Source organism: Rhinolophus sinicus, chromosome 1, assembly GCF_057876585.1.
Source record: "Rhinolophus sinicus isolate RSI-liver-muscle chromosome 1, RSI-T2T, whole genome shotgun sequence".
Taxonomy (NCBI): Eukaryota; Metazoa; Chordata; class Mammalia; order Chiroptera; family Rhinolophidae; genus Rhinolophus; species Rhinolophus sinicus.
This window is the reverse complement of record NC_142501.1, coordinates 14,278,121-14,297,264: the sequence shown is the minus strand read 5'-3', so window position 1 is coordinate 14,297,264 and position 19,144 is coordinate 14,278,121. Positions and strand designations below refer to the sequence as shown.

The 19,144-nt window shown below is 48.9% G+C and overlaps 1 protein-coding gene across 4 annotated transcripts in view; it reads right to left on the bottom strand.

Annotated features, from left to right (window-relative positions):
* The window catches only part of LARGE1 (LARGE xylosyl- and glucuronyltransferase 1), a 489,591-nt gene that overhangs the window by 21,919 nt on the left and 448,528 nt on the right, over nucleotides 1-19,144 (bottom strand). For 3 of the 4 annotated variants that reach the window (XM_019728420.3, XM_019728419.3, XM_019728416.3), the window contains exons 11-12: nucleotides 11,137-11,300; nucleotides 211-489 (exon numbers count right to left, since the gene is read on the bottom strand). In XM_019728420.3, coding sequence (XP_019583979.1) covers nucleotides 211-489; nucleotides 11,137-11,300 — 443 coding nt within the window. The remainder of the gene's footprint in view (nucleotides 1-210; nucleotides 490-11,136; nucleotides 11,301-19,144) is intronic. The other variant, XM_019728417.3, reaches the window with a different exon arrangement.

Here is a 19,144-nt window from a genome sequence, read left to right as displayed (position 1 = left end):
GTTCATGAGGAAAATGAAGATGACGGATTGCCTAGAGGTACCCCCAAGCCCGGCAGTCAGGAGCTCTATGTCTGGGTGGATGTGGGCAGGCCCCGCCCCTTTCTGGGTCTCCGCGGACCCATCTACAAGAGGAAAGGGACGGACTCGAGGATGCCCCTCAGGGGCGGCCTGGTCCTGGCAGGCTCGCACCTGTGCCCCGCGGGCCCTCACCTGAGGTACTCATAGAGCCCGTACATGGGCAGGAAGTCGATGTCAGACAGGAACATGTAGGGCGTGCCGACGTGCTTCATGGCCACGTTGCGCAGCAGGTTCACGGGGTAAAACTGGCCCTCCTTGTACACGATGTGGTAGGCCACGTTGTGACGGCCCATGAGCACCTCGGAGCCCTGCGCATAGCGGAGGAACTGCTGGGCCTCGGCGTCCGACAGGTAGAGGGCCAGGCTGATGGGCCCCTCCCAGTGCTTGCAGATGGCCTCCAGCATCTGGAGCCTGGAAGAGACAGGGAAGGTGAGCTGCGGGTTCTGGCCCCACCCACACATCGTCCACCTGGCCTCCTGGGGGGAACTCCACCTCCTTGGACATCTGGTCAACCCGCCTGAATCCCAATCACTGTGCAACTGGGGTGAATCGCCAAACCTCTCCTCCTTTATCTATAAAATGGGCACAGGGACACTTACCTGTCTGCGTCCAGCTGAGTGAATGGTATCGAGTCACATCCCACCATGAGCCTTCTCTTTTCAGTTCCCCAGAAGGTTATACTACATGATATATTAAAGATCCCCTTCCAGCTCAAAACTGCCACGCCTCTCCTCTGTCAGCAGAGATCAACAGCTCTGCTGATCTCCTGAAGCAGTGACCAGCCACAGAAGATTTAGCCAAACCGAGGCCGTGAGTTACAAGGAGCACTGAAGCAAGCAGTACAAACAAGAGTAATAACAACTACAGTTACTTGACTCATTACTATGCGGCAGGCACCTTCCAGACTTCTCTGAGCAACCCTGGACACCAGCTACCCTTCTCCCCATTTTCCTGATGAAGGAACTGAGGTGCCAGATGTCTAGTCAGCTCTGGTTCTTGGACTTGGACCCAACATGGGTAGACAGGTACCTGGACAGGGCCTTGGAGACAGAGAAATACTGGGTGTTTGGCAAAGGGAACGGAAAAACACATGTGTGCTGGGCACAAAAGTGGGCCTGGGGTGCCGTCTTCATTTTGCAGAGTTCTTATTGTCCTAGGGCTGGAGCCATTTTTCAAGGTTACCTGAGAGGCACCAGCCAAGGAGAGCAGGAGAAGAACAAGGAAAAAAAACAAAAGGGGCTTCCAAGAGAGAGGGCTCTGTAACAAATGTTTGAAGGGAAATCTATTAAGATAGTTTTTTTGTTGTGTTTTGTTTTGTTTTCCCCAAAGGCATTAGAACTACCTGTTACATAAAATCTATGGTTAAGAAAGAGCGAAAGCCTATTTCAATTTTTTTCCCTACCGAGCAAGAGGTACATAATCAGCAGTCTCCCTCCTGTTCAGAATGTTCACTTTATTCGGACAATTACCAGGAAATAGAAGCGGGGCATTTCTATGCTTCTAAACAAAAGAAAATGGGTACACCTATCTTATGTCAATGGCTCTCGAAGAAGGACTTTCAGAGCTTCCTCTCAGTAATTCTGTGAATTGGTATTGCCCGGATTTGCTTCCTCTCTCTCTTTGGAGGATTAAGATACTCATGGGGTAAAATGCCGTCCAGTTCTTACTCTTTATGACACTTGCTAATCAAATTGACCGGAGCTAGGTTTTTTAGAGGCATTACATTTTCCACAATGCCTGATCTCACTGAAATTTGTGCTCGGCCTCTGCTGCAGGCCCCTGGGCTCTGCTGGGCTCTGTGAATCTAGGGTTTTCAATGATCCCGCCTCACCTCAGTTTCATCTTCTGCAAAAGGCGGGGGGGGGGGCCCTCTGCACTTGGAAGGGAGAGGTCTTTGTACAAATCCGCTATGCGCAGGGCGAGAATAATTCCTAATATGTGGGTATAAAAGCTGCTAGAGGGAGTGGGGTGTGGGAGGCACGTTTGGGTGTGCAGAGAAGCCAGCTTCTGCTGTCAATTCTCCCACTGGCTTGGTTTTTGATTTTTTGACTCTGTGTCTGAGTTTTCCCAGCAGGATACAAGCCCGGCCTGGACAGCCCTTCTTCCCAGCTCTGAGAAGAGTTTAGAGTGAGAACAGAGACACAAAATGCTTAAGGTTCTCAGGAGAAAGGTGTTGCTGGTGTGATACATGTCACGTCCATGTGGGCTTTACAGGAAATGGTGCTGGGTGTTCCATTGAACCTCAGGGAGCGAGAACTAATGATGACACAACCCACTTCTGTTTCTCTGCCACCAGCCCCCGTCTCTCCCAAGCTTTTCTCACTGAGAACCAAGCTTTCTGCCAGGACCTCACCAACGGTGGCAAACTGAGGTTCATCGTAATGATGATTAACATATAAAATGTGATAATGGTACAATGAATCTCTATCATTCATCTGTTACTTACAATGCACCGGCCCCATTTTGGCTAGTATCTTGTCACAATCACAGTAACTCTATAAGGTTGAGAGTCTCAGCACAGTTATCCTGGCGAGGAAGCTCAAGGAGGTGACGGGACTTCTTTCAAGTCACGTCGCTATGAAGTAAAGCAGCAAAATTCATACCCTCGTCTGTCTGATCCCAGTACCCAGGTTCCAAATCATTATTCAATATGGACTAGTGTTAAGCTGAGAGAAATGTCTCCCAAATATCTTCTCACTGCCTGTTTCCTCAGACAAGAATGTGTTCTTCCTTTGGTGTCGTCTTCTCCCTATTCCTTTCTTCTCCTCAGTCTCTCTTGGGGTCTGCTTCAAAGAGCCACCATCTTCTTGACCCCTCTCATGGCTGTCTCTCCCCACACCTGTTCCCAAGGGTCGTCCCTGCGCAGCTCTTTCTGATGCGAAGTTCTGTGCTGAGTCTTTCTTTGGTCTCAGGCACATCAAGTACCTGGCACAGTGGGGACCTGGGCCAGCGGAGAGTGCTTCAAGAGACAATGATTAATTCTAAAACTATAGAATCGTCGGCTTGGGAAGAATCTCAGAGATTCTTTTTATTCTCATTATATCATTTTTATGATGAAAGAGCTCAGCCTCAGAGAGGGGCATGACTTGCTGAAGAACAGATAATGGATGAGCAAAGAGCTAACTCTAGGACCCACAGGCCTGACTGTTCCATGTTTCTCCAGTTCCCCATAGAGCCCACCATCGCTTCCTGCTGGGATGAGGAGGACAAAGGCTCAGGGATGGCCAGCGAGATGTCTGGCAGAGGTCACTTCAGGGAGTCCTAAGGCAGGAGGCCTCATGGTCTGTGTTGAGATAAGGGAGTCAGAAACCTCAAAGACCAGGGTTGGAAGGAATTCGAGAACGTCAGTTGGCTAAAGCAGTCCTTGCAGGTGCCACTCAGCAGGAAAGGGGCACTCACTCCGTACAAGGCAGCGGTTCCACTCTGGTACCCCGGAGCCAGACAGGCTGCATGGTGCGAGCTGCCACTGTGGGTTCTGGGGCCAGACACTCCGGGGTTTGAACTCTCAGCTGTCAGTATCCCTGATGGTGGGTCTTTGAGCTTCCATTTCCTCAGATACATAGTGGGGAGAATAATACCTTTGTAGATTACAAATGGCTGTAAGTCAGTCCTCTCCGTCTATGCACACCCTGTGGTAATACCCTTCACTGATTCTGGGCTGGCCCTGTGACTTGCTTCGGTCCATGGGACATTAGCAAATGGGACACATGCAGGGGTTGGGACTGTCGCCATGTGAACAAGCCTACTTACGCCACTACTATGAAGTATTTGATACAAAGGTAGCGCTGCATCAGGAACTTGGTATACGCTAGCTGTAATTTCCTCCCACGGTTCTATTTCTGCCTTTCAGATACGCAGGCACCCCACGGATATTTATTGTATGTCTACAACGTGCCGGCATTGTGTTGGGCCCCCAGAATGAATAAGAAAGATAAGGTTTCTGCACTTCTGGAGCTTCTTTCTAGTGGGGGGGAGAAGACAAACACAGCAAGATAAATTCTGAGTGAAGTGAGGGCCAGAGAGGCAATAGACAGGACACAGGATAATAAAGAGTAGTTGTCAGGGCTTGTCAGGGAGGCCTGCTGAAGAGGCGACATCTGAGACCTTGATCTTGAGAAGGATCTGGCCTTGAGAAAGTCTGGGTAGAAAGCTTTCCCATATAAGGGAACAGCCCTTGGGATAAAAGTGAGTTAGGACACTCAGGCCAGAAGAAACAGGACCAGTGTGGATGGAACATGGGAGTGAGGAGCAGCAGGAGAGGACATGTAGGGAGTGGCAGGGAGCTGGTCACAGGGGGCCTTGAGGATCACAGCGGGCCCCTGTATGACTAGGCTAAGCAATGAGCAATCATAAGAATTTTAATGATGTCACCTGCTATATATTTTTAGAAGATCACTCTGGCTGCTATGTGAAGAAAGAATTACCTTTCATTCGCTAGACTGGTGCTTGTCAGGCTGGAGCGCGCTCAGCATCACCTGGGAAGGTTATTATAACACAGGTCCTGGGCCCCACTCTAGAGATTCCGGTTTCGTAGGTGTGGGGTGGGGCCTGAGAATTTGTACTTCTAACAAGCTGCCACGTGATGCTGTGCTGCTAGTAGGAGCAGCATGGCTCTACGGTGTGGGACATGGTTGCCGAGCTAATGTTCTCTTTCCTCCACTGGCAGAAAACAGACAGAAGACCCACCAGCCACACGATCTGTAGTTAGTATTCACCAACTTTGTCAAAGGGACAGGTAAGAGTAGGTGTCTCCTGGCCAGGTGGCAAGGATGCTGTGGTCAGGATCCCTCCTGGTCATCCCACTCTGTCCTCCCAAGCATTCATGTCCGCTGACAGGATGGGAGGGAAGTCTCATGAGAGGCTGGGAGAGGAGCGGACCTGCCAGCCCCACAGCTGTGGCTGGCGACATTCATTCTTTCTGAACAGAATTCCAGGGGGAGCCGGGCTAGGGAGCCCACACACCGCCTCCCCTAATTCATTGTGGCATGCACGTAGGGCCTACTTCTGACTCAAAGGTTTACAAACACACCCGAAATGTTTCTTAAATTAAAAATCAATCCAACAGGCGCCAGTCAGCCTGCTGCATCATAATTGGATGTGTAGGATGGAGTGCAAGGAGGGATTTCTACCGTCTTCATCAGCTTGCGGTTTAGCTTCCGTCCCACCATGCATCTCTCGTTAGGGTGTGGAATTCCTGGGTTCTCTGAGGTATTGTCAGGATGGTGATACTTGTCACTGCATTAGGGGGGACCATGTGTTTGCCACACGGGGGATGTGTGTGGTTTGAAGGAAAGGCCTCTGTGCTCACTGCTTGCAGTGGATGTTGAGAGGTGCTGGGGCTTTCTTGGGAGTGGGCTGTGAAGAAAGGTCCTGCAGGGTCCCTTAAAGCCACGGCCAGGAGGATGTTTCTGGCTGGCATAGGAAGAGGGGCTCTATTTTGCCTGTATTCTTTTGTTGATAACAAGTGTATAAAAAAGGACAGATTTGGGTTGTTAATTATTGTAAAAAATTCTTTCTAATCGTAAATTACAGATAGCAAATCTCATAGCCAGCATGGAGGTTATATATATGTACACACACACACACACACACACACACACACACATATTAAGGGAAGGGAAACTAACATTTGTTGCACACCTACAACTCACTGGGTACTTTCTAGACTCTTATTTTATATAACACAGACGACGGTCTGTGAACTTGACAATATTACTGCCACTTCATAGGTAAGTAAATTGAGGCTCAAAAACCCTAACTAACTTTTCCAAATTCATGCAGCTACTAGTGGTGCAACTGGACTTTGAACCCAGGTCTCTCTCTCTCTCTCTCTCTCTCTCTCTCTCTCCTCTTTTTTTCCTACATCATCTTACCTCTCCTAATGTGCATGCAGGTACTGTGGTCAGGGTGTTCACATCTAGCAACTATTTCTTGAATGTATGTGCCAAAGGCTTTCACAGAGAGTCACTCATTCAACCCTTTATAGAAGGAGAAAGATACACAGAAGTGGTAAGTGACTTGCTCACCTGGCCATAACAGATCACCAGGTAAAAAAATAAAAGAGCTGGTGGGATTTGAACCCAGAACTCTTTGCAAGTCTAGTGTCCTTTTGTGCATTAAGGTTAAGATTTTGGCCAATAGTGCTGTGATCATTTAGGGAGCCTTTGAATGGGTGCCAGGGCTAAGTTCCAGGCATGCGTGATCGTATCTGATCTTTACAATATCCCTACGGGGTAGCTACTTGTAGGGTAGATGTTGAGGAAAATTTGCCTTCATTGGTTGATGTGAACTTTTGTCTATTAGCTTTTATCTGTTCCTGTATGTGAGGTGATTTCTGTGCTGTGATCAGGGGTTGAGTAAATTCCCCCTTTGGTCTCATCCTCTTGAGCAGGGGAGATATCAGATGATGTTTGTTGTTCTGTGTTGTGAGGTGATGGTTAACTTAGGGTTAAAGAAATTCTTGATCAGGGGTTGAGAAAATTCTCTCTTTGTTCTGTCTGTTTCGCCCACATCAACAGATGAAGTGAGGAAGCAGCTAAGTTATATCAGGACGACGTGACACGCACGTTGCCAGGCTTTGGAAGACCTTGGGCTGATGGTCCCAAGCAAGAACAGTAGATATTGCTTGTCCGGATGAACTAGCCCTTCAGCCGGATAAGTAATAGATTTTCTTTTTTTATCATTGACTGCCAGACCCTCCCGGAACTGGTGATTCCCGGAGGGGGAGGCAGGAGCAAGAAACTTGGCTGTAAGGTACGTCTGAGAGAATATATAAGTCAGACCTCAGTTGGCAGTGTAAGAATTATTTCATCATTTGGTCATTTGTCATTCGTGATTTCTCATCATTCTAACATTCTGAAGACTTCCAGCAACATGCAGCTTACAACACCAGGGGGTGTCCTGACTTCCAGCCGCGAACCTGGTGAGGTCTGGCTGGTTCCCGGCCTCTCCTGTGTTGTTTCCCACAGTTATCCTTCTTGAAAACTTATTAACACCTTGAAAACTTGTATGCAGCTTGCAGCTTGCAGCTTACAGCATCAGAAGATGCCTTGATTTCTAACAACAACAACAACGCCAACAGCAGCAGCAGCATTCTGGGGAACTAACAAACAGCGGTGTGGGAGACGCCTGAGTTTCTCTCAGCTACAGATGTGGCAAGGTTTTGATTTATGACTTCTCCAGTATTCTTGTCCCCTGGCTTGGTGAGCTTTTGGCATCTACTGTAATAGTTACTATCCTGTAGAGCTTAGTACTGCTTTTAGATACTCCTTACTGATGTTATTTGTGCATTTAGCCAAGTGACTTTTGATCAATAGTAAACATGTGTTGGGATCTCTTAAACCTGTATGTATGTGCACTCCTTTGATGTGACATTGTTATCAATGTATAAAGTTTAGTCTTAACCACCTTTACTTTTTGACATCAACACATTCTATTAATTGCCTTTATCGTTTGCTATTGCATATTGCTAAATAAATTGATTAGATCTTGCTACATAAATTAATTAGCCCCATTCTAGCCTGTGTCCCTCCTCCTCATCATTACGCCGCTATAATTATCCTCCTCAAAATTCAGATGAGGAAACCAAAGCTTAGAAGGTTAAGTGACTTGTCCAAGGGTTGTACTCAAAACGTGGCAGAGCCACCAAGACCCCACACGGTCTGAGTCCAGGGACCAACTACTCACTGTCAGGCCACTTTTTATTCTGATTAGAAAGGATGTCGGAATTCTTCGTTCCTTACATTTTCTCCTGAGCGTGTCGTTAGTCACTGCCTGCTAATTTTGAATCCGAATATTTTGCTGACAAACGGAATGCATTAACAGGAGGCATGAGTGGGACCAAGGAGAGCCGGGGGTGCCCTGGGAGATGGGAACCTGGGATTATCTGGAACTCACTCACCTGGGCAGATTATAGGACCTGAGCTTCAGGTACCTCCTCTGAGGGGCCTGAGGTGTATTGATGCTGCCTGGGTAATAGGAGACCAATCTAGACCATCACTCAGCATGAATAGGAAGGATTAGATTTTACTGCCATTTAAAAAGCCATAGAGGTGAAGGAGAACGAGAGAACTGCTCTGGCCAGGTGACTTACTACTGTGTTGCTCGGTGGGGGAAGAGTGTGGGCACCCAAACTGAATGCTGGGTGAGAAGCCAAAGGGACACCAAGAATAGGGGTGACTCTGGGACACTGGTCTAAGTCAGTCCCTTGTAGAGACTGACTGGGAACCTGACAGGTTTGAGCCAGAAGGGCGGGCCGCCTGCCATGGTTTCCCCAAGGCCCTCTGGAATCTAGCCCCTACCTACCTGGCTACGTTCATTTGTTCTCCTCTTCCTCGCTCCTGCACCCTAAGCTGAGCCACACTGAACCCCATGTGCTCCCCAGTGGGCCCGGTGTCCTCTCGGTCCCATGAGTGTGCTGCACGCTCCGCCTTGGCGAGCCCTCCTTCTCTCTCCATGTGGCTCCTAACGTCAGTCTACTTAGACTGACAATACAATGCTGATGACACCGTCCCTCGGACACATTCTGGGTTGTCTGTTCTCCACCTCCCCCACAGGGTGGGGGGCTCCCCTCCTGTGGGCTCTCACAGCATCTCTCTAGTGTAAGAACCTGTGACCTGTCTGTAGCAGGCAGAACTCTAAGGTGCTCCCCAAGACTCCTGCCCCCTGGAGTACACACGCTGTGTAATCCCCTCCCTAGAGTGTGGCCAGGACCTGGGAATAGGATGGAATGTCACTTCTGTGATTACGTGATACAACAGGCTGGACGACTCTGCTGCTGGCCTTGAAGGAGTCAGCTGCCATGCCATGGCAGGACCACGTGACCAAGACCTGAGGGTGGCTTTTTAGGAGCTTAGAAGAACCCTGGCCAACAGCCAGCAAGAACACCGAACCTCAGTCCTGGAAGAGAATTCTGCCCAAACCGGAACAAGCTTAGAAGTGGACCCCAAGTCCCACAGGAGCGATCACAGCCACAGCCAAAAGCTAGATTTCAGTCCTGAGACTGAGCAAAGGACCTTGCTAACATATATGCAGATTCCTGACCCACGGAAACTGTAAGATAATCATAAATAGTTGTTTGTTAAGCTGGAAATCTGTGCTCATCTGTTACACAATAATAAAAAACTCATACACTAAGTGCTGACTACACTGCATCCTCCTGGAAGGCAGGAATAGGGTCTTATAAATATTCCCAGCCCCTCAAGAGCCTGGTACACGTAGTGATAGAGGCTTAAGGAAGATTTGCTGAGTGAGCACATGAAGTTTGGAGATGAGAAACTGAGGCCACGAGGAGGGAAATACCTTGCTGAGATCACGCAGCAAGTTACGGATGTTGCTGAGGCTAGAATCTGAGTTTGCCCCCTGCCCCCTCTGCTTCATGTTGTCTTTCCCTGTTATCTGTTAGTCAGCACATTCTCTGTGTTTGTGCACAGGGGACCTGGAGGCCGGTGGAGCTCTGGGAAACCACTAGCCAATGAAACCATTTAACTGCTCTACGAGCAGTCATGTGCTTAGACGACTCACAAAGCAAGGGACCTGCTTCCATGAGCCATGCTCCATATCAATCTTTCCCAGATACGTCTGGATGCAAGGTGCTGCTCACCCCACAGACCCCCCAGATGACTTTACGTAAATCTTTTCATGTCTAAGTGCTTATTTGTTTGTTCATTCGTTCTTTCATTCATTCATGACTAATAACAACTGACATTTATCGAACATTTAGTAAGTGTGCCAGGTACTGTTCTTAGCACTTTACAGGCTTTAACTCATTTAATCCTGAAGAGGATCCCATGATATTGCATCTATATGTTGAACAAACATGTCTGAGGTGGCTCAGAGACAGAATCTGCCAATCAAACTCCATTCCTAACTGTGGGAGCTGACAGGGGATAACATGAAGAAAGCTGGTGCAAGGGCAGCCACTATGGTCCATGTGTAAATCAAAGAGGAAGCTGATCAGCTGAAGTGGGAAGGAGGCACATATGGCAGCAGTTACAAAAAAGGGGGGTCCAGAGTGACTGACCATGGGGGCTTTGAATCTGTTTACCTCCTGGCACCCAGAGACATGCTTTCAAAACCATAAATTACATCAAATAACTTTGCATAAATTTATTCAATAACTTCTTACGATGTTTACAATAACGTCCAAATATTCTGAGTTTCTAATGTCTCATCACCTTAATCTCAAGCACTTTCCTCTTGATCCCCTGCGATGCTGCAGCTGCACTGGTCTCCCAGCAGGTGTTTGAACGGACAAGCCCCTTCCCACCACAGCGCTTTTGCACCTGCTATTTCATTTGCCTGGAAAACTCTCTCTCAGCAATGTGCACGCCAGACTCCTTTTCTCACTCTCCAGGTCTCTCCTTAGAAAGGCCTTCCTGGACCACACCACCTAAAGAAGGTCCCTCACTGGACACTGTTATTGGCTGTCCTGGTTCGTTCAAAGCTCTTACCACAATTAAAATCATTTTACTTAACTGTTTACTGTTGCTCATACACCAGCCCCACATTCTCAGCCCTGGCGGATCATTGCAAACTCAAAACAATTCCAGGTCTCCCCCCCCTACACACCAAGATTCCTACTTAACGGGGCTGCAATGGCGCCTGGACGTGAATTTCAAAGCTCCCTATGCAAGGCTGAGAACCAGTGCATTAGCCTGGGAGCCACGTAAGAGCAGGGATCACATCAGCATCGCCTGATAAAAGCTGGAGGGACGTTTGTTGCATCAGTACATGTGGAAGGAAACACAACAGGAACTGTTTCCCAGCGGTGACTGTGGTTGCAGTACGTGATCCCCCATAATGCACCTCCGTTTCCTTTAGCGAATCTCAGTACAGCTCCATTTCCTAGAATCAATCCTTCCTTCCATGCAAAAACCACCCCCACCATGGAAAGACTCGAGTCCTTGGTTTTCAGTGCTGGGGCGGGGGTGAGACCCCAGCCCCACTACGTCAGGCGTCCATCACCTCACCCACAAGGCCATCTCTCCCTTCTCCATTCGACCAGGGGACGAGCCGCAGTGAGGGGACAGTGTGCAGCCTGGGGCCCGTCTGCCGTACCTGTCCATGGAGAGCTGAGCGACGAGGGTGACATCCGTGTTGTCAGAAGCGGACTCATACTCATAGTGCAAGAAGTACAGGTGGGTCCGGTGGACGGTGAAACGCTCTCGCCGAAACTCGTAACATAGATCGTCCTCATCCAGCTCTGAGAGCTGCTTCTGGAGCTGAAAGGTAGGGGAGGAGAGAGAGGCTTGGCAATGAGAAGGAAAGCCCGAGGGGCCCAGGAGCCTGACCCTCGTACCCTGTCCCCCCGAGTTTGTCACCATTGGATGTTGTTGATGGTCAAACACAGAAGGGCAGGGTTGCTGTTTTCAGTTTCCTCCACTATTTAATTTCCAAAAGGCGCTAATGATGGACAGCTCTGGCATTCCTTTTCCAGGTGTGAGTGATGGCAGATGACGACATCCGTCGCTCCAGGTCTTCACCCCTCCCCTTTGTCACGTGACTTCTAGTGCCTTACTTACTGAAGAAGTGCATTACTTCCAGAGCCTTATTTCCAGCGACTTACTGAAGAGGCAGAGCCTACTTCCCTAATGCTTGAATCTGGGCTGGACCTCAGGGGGAGGACACGTTTGCCCTACCTCCACCACTGCCAGGACAACATGCCTGGGTTAGGCAGCTGGGGGATGACACCTGGAGCAGGCCATGGTGTCCTCAATCGGCCCAGACATGGGATGGAGCCCAGCCAAGATGCACAGCGCTGCCTCAATAAACAATGCCCATACACCACTGAGGTTTTATGGGTTGGGAGCAACAGGTAACTAACTGATAGGGTGTCATTGGCATTTTGTGTGAGGCGCTTCTTCATTACGGGAGCCGGTCCCACGCATGAGGGGACGGGTCGCCCCAGCCCACTAGCATTCTTTGGATGGCCGCGTCCAACTCCAAGGGCATCCACATATTCCCAAATGCCACTTGGAGAATCACTGAGATCCAGTGACCTAGGAGACATTCTCAGCTATCTAAAAACTTTTAAGTTAAAAAGGAGGTCATCAGGATACTCTTTAGCTTTACAAGTCCACTTCCACGTCCTTGCCTGTCTGGAGATTGCCACGATGCCAGCCCTGTAAGGCCAGGACATTGGAATTCTCATTCCACCTAAGATCCTATGAGCCAAGTGACCCCTTCTGCTCTGCAGGATTCAACCCAGATCCTCGCTGACCCTACTCTTTCTCTAATTCATCGCCCCCCCATAGTTACATGAGTGACGTTCTCTTTGTCCCCCAAACCTGCCTTTCCCTGCACACCTCCACGACTTTGCACACGTTCTTCCCTCTGCCATGCATGCCCTCCCTCACCTCACCCAGTCTTCTCCACCTGGTTACCTTTTATTTATTCTAGCAGTCAATATTCAGCTTAGATGGCACCTCCTCTGTGGGACCTTTCCTGGCCCTGCCAGCTAAAGTGGGCCCACTTCCTCTCTGCTCCAAGAGCACTGAACTCGTAAGTCCACGAAAGCACTTGTCAGCTTGAACTGAAATTCTCTAAGGACAGCTTTCCCGGTGAGGTTGTGACACCTCCCCATGGCCCCTAGCACCGTGCTGAGTATATGACAGGAGCTCAGTATTCCTGTGTTACATGCGTGAGCAATACCTGCGGCACTCAGGAACCCCTGTGAGGTGAAAGCCTGGCCTTCTAATTTTCCTTCTGGATGCTTACTGTCATGCATAGAAGGTGATCATTCTTAAGCCATTATTGGGTTCACTATTTGCCGTTCAAGGGTCTGTGATGACGGACAAGGTTTTGGACAGCAAACAAGCATATGCCCGGCTCCGAGCAAGGTGCTGGGCACACATGATTCCTTCCTTAGAGCTTCCCGTGAAGCATGTGCAGCCTCATCTGACAGCTGAGAAAGCAGTTTCGAGATCTTGAGGTCACTCAGGGAGGTCAAGCCGGGGTCTGTGTCCCTCCACCACCGGCTGCCTCTCCAGGAAAGACGCTCATTCAGTCACCGCAGCACAGTGGTGAGGTTACTGTGCAGTACCATCTTGGGTGCGCACACTAGTGACTTAACCCTGCTGAACTTCACTTTCCTCCACTGTCAAATGGGGATAATGATAGTCACTCCCCTAGGGGACTGGGAAGATTCCAAGAGACTCTGCACATAAAGAGCTCAGTGTTTGGAGTGAGATAAAGACTCAACAAACTCCATCTATTAACATGGTTGTTATTACACGTAGCAAAGGGAGACACCTGGGCCCCTGAAGACACCTAGGTGGGTGCTCTCCATCCTCAAACATCACCTGAAAGAGATGCTGGCAAGGGTCTGGAGGGAAGGGAAGGCAGGGGCTGGCTGGGCCCGGTAAATCCCTGTTTCATGAGTGTCAGGGACAGTCCCCATTCTTTCTCCTTCAGGAGCCCAAATATGCCTGGAAACCATAACGCATCCTAGCAGGATGGCTAACCAGCTGATATCCTCCCTCCCTTTCTCACCCGCACTGCAAAAGAACACATGCAATTATTCTCCTTTAGAGAATAAACATCTGCAAAGTTCTTTGCAAAAGCAGGGTGCTTTTGGGGGGGGGGAGGGGCGACAGTTGTTTTGTGTTGTGTTTTTAATGTGTTGACAGCAGTGCCCGGCTTCCAGTTCCATGGAGAGAGGAGTGGGAATGTGTGAGGATGTGTGCACGTGCGTGGCCAGGCACACGTGCGTGGAGAAAAGGGTCTTTCTCTGATAAGGCTTCAAAGGAGAAGTTTGTCATCACGTGAGAAAGAAAAAGAGTAACCAGAACAGGAGGCATGCACGTGTGTATGGGGTTTCGCTTCCCCTCTGTACATACACAGGCACGTACCCTTGAGTTGGGGGAAAATGATATTCCGAGGTAAATGGCCCCAACAGCCATTTTCTGAAAAGTACCCCTATAGTGGGCTCCTAAAGGCAGGCGCTGTACCCCATCCATCTAGGCAGCCTCCAAACCTAGAACATCTAGAGCATCATGTGGGCTCAATAAGCCTGTAATAGATGTCTCGTAGCCACTGCATGTTAAGAAAGGGAATAGTAACCAATGAAAGTGCTCCCGAAACTACCAAAGTATGGTCCGCCCTAGGGGGGAGGGTCTACCAGAAATCCTGGGGGGATAAATAGCCTGTATCTATGAACTTCATGGTACCAATAATGAGGTTCAGTGGCATCCACATCCCAACGTCACCTGTGGCCATCCCAGTGCTTAAGAGGCAGGGTCTAAGGAACATGTTGTCTACCAGCCACACTGGATATTGTGGAAAGCACATCAGGTAAGATGTCAGACATTCGACGTCAGAACTGTGGGACTCTGGACCCACCAGGTACCTTCCTTGAGCTTTAATACATTTATTATCAACATGGTGGACTGCATCTTCGCTTAGCTACTCTGGAAGAAGGACCTACTATGTGCCAGGTGCAGTGCCAAATGTTTTCAGGTGCACTGCTTTACTAATTTAATCCTTCAGCACACATTTCTGTTTTACAAAGGAGGAAACTGAGGCTCAGAGCGTTTCAGAAATCTGCCAGCTACATGGCTAGAGAGACACAGTCTGGATGGAGAATCCAGTCTTCAGGCCTCAAACCAGGGAGCTTTGTACAACACAATTACTTCTCTCCCGGGGGATGGATGTGAGGATCAAATGAGCTGGTGGAAGATACATAATGCTCGCCGAACAAAGCAGGCCATAAAAACGTATGTGCAGTATGGTCCCAATACAGCAAAGAGAGAAACAAAAAAACCACACACGGAGAATAGACCAAAGGGAACACATTGCAATGGTAACAAAGCTTCCTCCACGTGGTGTATTTGCAGATGAATTTTATTGGCTTCTGTCTACTTTTCTGTATTTAACCAAGTCCCTGTAATTTTCTCAAAGGAGCAAATGCATGGAAACGTGCTTTGTAAACTATACCGTGCTACACGGACCTAAGCAATGTCGTCAGGATTACAATATGTACATTTTCAAGTTCTAATAAGGACTGCTTATTGCCGACTGCATGGCTGATGTTATCTCAAGCGGAAGACTCGGAGCAGCTTAAAAACTGCCTCCTTTCCACCCAGGTTACTGGTAATTTCTCCAGGGAGACATAGAGCCAGAGTGGGGCTTTCGTGAACAGGACCTGAATTCTACCACACTCCACACTCCGGCCACGGGGGGAAGCTGGGAGCTCCTGACAAGCAAGTCACAGAAACAAAAGACTGATTTCTCCGGAGATAAAATACATTTGCTAAATTGCTTCTTTGGGCAACCAGCTGAGGCAAAGGGAGATTTGGACTCCAGGGAAAAATGATCCTTGAAGCAGTTTGCATTTATTTCTTCCCGTCCTTAAGGACAGCAGCCGAGATGGACCTCACAGCTGCCTGAGACGATGGCTGAGGATTCAGAGGGGTTGGGGGGTGTGTCCCTGGGCTCTGGCCTCACCGACTTCTGTTCAAAGTCAGGAGAAATCACAGAGAGAGTTTACGGGGATAACTGGAAACTGAGACTGGTCCCTCTGACACTCATGTTCTATGTGACCTTGAGCGAGTCATTTCTGCCACTCCAGAGCCAGACAAGGCACTTAGGCTTCATAACACAGCTCTCGAGGATCACGTGCTCACTAGGCCAGGTAATGTGCTGTGACAGCTTTGCAGGCACGTTCTCCTTTAATACTCTCACCGACGCTATGGGTGAGGGACGACTATCAGCCCTGTTTTACAGATGAAGGCATTCATCGCCTGGAAGGTGTAGCTCCTTGTTCAAGGTCAGATGATGAGCGAACTGAGCAGCTGAGATATTTCCTCCAGGCGTACGTCCTCCGAGGTCTTGTCTGTAATGAAGGTAATCTCCGGGGCTCTGTCTAGTTCTAACACTAGATGGTTCTGTGACTGTAGAGGACTGAACGCATGTATTTGTCTCGGTGGCAGAGACCTTCTGTGTCACCAATATTCACGTTCCCCTCTCTTCCTGGGGGCACAGCCAGGCTGTGTTTCCAACGTTCCTACAGTTTAGGGTAATTGTGTGGTTGAGCTCCGCTCAGTAGAATGTGGGCAGATTCTGGCTGCCACAGGAGCCACATTTAAGGCTGTCTCAGGCACCATCCTCTCTCTGTCAGGCAGAGCAAGAACATCCAGGACAGGAGACCAAAGCTCCATGGAGGGCAGAGCCACAAGATGGAAGGAGTCTGGGACGCTGTAGAAAAGCCACCTGCCAATCAGGAACACCCTTGGCCTGTATGTAAGTCATATGTGGCTAGCAGGCTGGGCCCGTCTTGTAATTGCTCACGTTACCTTCACTAACACACCCACTTGAACTATACAGTAAGTGATGGAGACAGAGCACAGTGGACCAAGTAAGGCGTCTGTCTGAAGCCACCCATTTCTCCTTGTGACACTTCTCCTTCTGATGCCTCGAAACAATGGGTAGAACTATCTGGTGGGTAAAATAACACTAGAGAATATTGCTTTGTATGTTCAATTTACTTTCACTCTTCAGTGGCCTTGACAGCAATGACCTCATCTGTTATCTCTGGATCTGTATGAGACACACAGGGCTGCCTGTTGCTCTTAGCTGACGGATAAAGAAACTAGGCACCAGAGATTGGCTCAGAGAAGCAGGGGTTCTAACTCACATCTCCTGAAACTTACTTCAGGGCTCTCTCCTGTGGTTTCCACGAAGCAGTTATGTTTTATTAAACCACACAGGTAGAGGGCGGTGGGATGGGGTTACAGAGCACGCTCTGAACAACAGGGTTGCAGGTTCGATTCCGACATGGGCCAGCGAGCTGCGCCCTCCACAACTAGATTAAAGACAACGAGCTGCTGCTGAGCTTCCGAAGGGGCGGCCGGATGGCTCAGTTAGTTAGAGTGCAAGCTCTCAACAAGATTGCTGGTTCAGTTCCCGCATGGGATGGTGGGCTGCACGTCCTGCAACTAAAGATAAAAACAGCAACTGGACTGGGAGCTGAGCTGCGCCCTCTACAACTAGACTGAAGGACAATGACTTGGAGCTGATGGGAGAAACACACTGTTCCCCAATATTGCCCCCCCCCAAAGAAAATTAAAAACAACAACAACAAAAAAATAAAACACACAGGTAGAGAGGGATTACAAACTCATTGGTTGCCTGCTGTGTGTATTAACCAGTGAAAGTTTCAGGAATCCAAACCACATTTTTTTTTCAACAAAAGAAACCCAACCATGGGCCACTTTCATTCTTTCGTGGGATAGGAGAGGTATGGGTTTAGGTTTGTTCAGCAAAGGTTCAGCTCTGCCCAGTTCCGACCTAAGCTCTGAGGAAATAAAGAAGAAAAAGGCCTTGTCTCCCTCCCGGGTATCAGTATTAATTTGTACCTCACACACAATTATTAATAAAAGGCCCTTATTTTATGCTAAGCCCTGTGCTAAGGATGGGGAAGGTATCCCAGTTTCTGTACTTAAATTGTTCATATAGTCTGGGTGAGGGAAACAAAGAAGCAAATTTATAATTATAATACTGTGTATTTAAATACAAACAAAACTTAATTTCGGAGGGCATGTGCTATGACCCACACTGATCTAAGCTCCTGACCTGTCTTACCTTATTTAGTCCTCACTGAGCCCATGAGGTAGTACTAATTATGTAGGATTCCCATTTCATAGATGGGAAAACTGAGGCACAGAGCGTTTAAGTAAACGGCCTGAAATCCCATAGTTAGGATACTTAAGATTTTTACATGAGGTAGTTTTGCTCCAGAGCTGCCCTCTGACGTACGGCATGAGGAACCAGTTAGTGGAGGAAGATCCAGCCGAGAGGAGAAGAGGACAGGAAGCTGCTGTAAAGACACAGGGGGCAGAGCACCTGGTGCGTTTGGAGCCGAGGGGCGTGAAAGAGGGATGTGTACAAGCTGGAGCTGGACAGGAACACAGCACACAGGTCACAATGGCGCCTGTGGTGCAGACATGTCCACTGAGGACCTTGACGCTGGGTCCTCTTTTCATCCCCTCCCCGGGCCTCCCAGCAAACACTTTGATCCTTCAGGCTCCGGAATGTAGCACGCCGGTGGAAGGTCACTGGAGACCGGCCTTGGGCAGCAGCCCGTCTTGGGGCTCTGGGCTCTGCTGCCCACCGTGTGATTAAAGAGCTGGTGACATGCGGCTCACACGTGAGAGCAATAATACATTCTGGTTTTCCTCTGGGGTTTCTCTGGCATACAGCTGTTTCCACAGAGCCATCTGTTCCCTGGCACTGCCGTGCAGTGATGCTGTAAAGTGTTTATAGAATCTGTTTATATGTGTCTTATTTTTAACTTCTAATTGAGTCATGGTGATGCTGTTGTCTTTTCTTCTTAGTGAGCTCAGTGTCAGGGGACGGGGCCCTTCAGGCAGCTCACAGCCTTGGAGCAGGAGGGAGCTGAGCTTGGAAGCCCTCCTCTCGGGGGTGAGGCAGGGATCTCAGAGCAGCTGGAAGGGAAGGCGGCCAGGACAAGCTTTCTGGCCAACGCTGGTAACAAGACCGCGTATGGCTGGCAGCACTTGGCATGCCTTAACCCCTTCTCCCCTCAGCCTGGCCTAGGTTTATCTATGACCATTTGGTAGGTGAGAAAACTGTGAGGCTGTGGAAGGTGAAAGTTATGCCCAGTGTCATAGATCGAGTCCTGGAGCCAGGCTTTCTGATTTCAAGTACAAGAAACTTTCTAGCACACCACAGATGCTTCAAGAAAAGCTCTTGTAATAGTTCATTTGTTCACCGAAATTTGCTGAGCACATTTTAGGTGCCGGGCATAAAGATCTATTGATAAATAAAACAGACAAAAATTCATGTAGTCACAGAGCTTTCATTCTAGTGGGGGGAGACATGATGGACAAACTAAGTAAGTCAAAAATATATCAATTGGTGGTAAGTGCTATGGAGAAAACTAAAGGAAGGAGCCCTAGGTGTGCCGGGGTAGGTAGGGTAGGGGGCAGGTACTGCAATTTTAGGTGGGGGAGGAATACTGCTCAGCGGTGGGTCAAGCTCAATACCAGTTCCAGTGCTGCCACCAACCCATTCCATGATTTCAGTTCTCTGAGCCTCCATTTCCTCC